The sequence below is a fragment of the Buceros rhinoceros genome, unplaced genomic scaffold (assembly GCF_000710305.1).
Source record: "Buceros rhinoceros silvestris isolate BGI_N320 unplaced genomic scaffold, ASM71030v1 scaffold41109, whole genome shotgun sequence".
NCBI classification, from domain to species: domain Eukaryota; kingdom Metazoa; phylum Chordata; class Aves; order Bucerotiformes; family Bucerotidae; genus Buceros; species Buceros rhinoceros.
Window position 1 is genome coordinate 196 of NW_010431694.1, and position 1,134 is coordinate 1,329.

The window sequence follows — 1,134 nt, forward strand, 5'->3', positions numbered from 1 at the left end:
TGATGTGACTAGCCGTTGGTGTTTGCACAGCAGCGGTGTTAGACAGCTGTTATGAAACCTGCACGTATAAATACAAAAACATAGCAAAAACCCCGCTGTTGGCAACAGCATCTTTTTGTGGGCCAAGCGCTCCTCAGGTCTGTTTGTGCCTTCTGAGTAGTAAAAGCTAGTGGGTTAGATTTGGGAGAGTGAATAGACGGATGAGCTAAAAATCAATCACAGCTGAAGCAAAGCCGTGAACATCTGTAATGGATCGTGACTTGCCAAGACTGTATTTCTTACAGTAAATCACTGAGTGATGAAGAAAATGTGAAGCTCTTTGGGAAATGCAACAATCTAAATGGCCATGGACACAACTACAAAGGTAAGGAGCTGACCTCCTTGCTTATACGTGTAGTCCCGGCCAGCGGCTGCTCTCAGGCAGTTCTGTTACTGCACCGGTCAAGGTGAGGTAACCTGTGGCAGAGCTAGAGGCCTGGCATGTGTCTCAACAGGCTGCTGTGGCTTTTCATGACTGGTTTGGGTTTTTTATAGAATGAGAAGGAATCCTCAGCAGCAGGGAGGGTTGAACTGTGGCATGCATTTGCAAGCTGTTAAGTTAAATAGATAATATTTATTTCAACATGTCACTTTGTGGATCAGTTGTACTTGTTTATAATCTACAAAATTGTTGTGCTTTGAATTAAGATTTTTCTAAGTAAAACACATGCAGTTTAAACAGCCCGTGAACTTTATTTGAATGTTGTTTTCACGGGTGGTTTTCTTACCATCTATACCCTGTGCAATCAGATCTCTGCAGTTATTAGGCTGGCTCCCTGTTCAGCACGGTGTGTTGTAGGTACCCTGCAACCTCTGCTACAGTGCTACTAGACAGGCTGACAGATTGCTGCACCGAAGATCTGGCCATCATTTTAAAGCTGACTTACAAGCACAACAATTCTTGCTTTACCCTACAAAAAGGGGGTTCCCACTGTAAAAAAGAAATTGCTGGAAAGCTGGAGAGATGCCTCTAAAACTGTTCCTTGGCAGGGAGTAGGAGAGTGAGTAAGAAACGGAACACAAAGGGCTTTTCCGCCCTAGAGGAGAATTACAGCCAGGCTGAAATCACCAATTATTTCTGTGAGTTCCCCAGCG

The 1,134-nt window shown here is 44.2% G+C and overlaps 1 protein-coding gene across 1 annotated transcript in view; it reads left to right on the plus strand.

Moving 5' to 3' along the window:
- Positions 1–284: 284 nt before the first annotated feature.
- The window catches only part of PTS (6-pyruvoyltetrahydropterin synthase), a gene marked incomplete at its 5' end in the record, with an annotated part of 3,849 nt that continues 2,999 nt past the window's right edge, over positions 285–1,134 (plus strand). The window contains one exon of the mRNA XM_010143506.1: positions 285–364. Within this exon, the coding sequence (XP_010141808.1) occupies positions 285–364 (80 nt within the window). The remainder of the gene's footprint in view (positions 365–1,134) is intronic.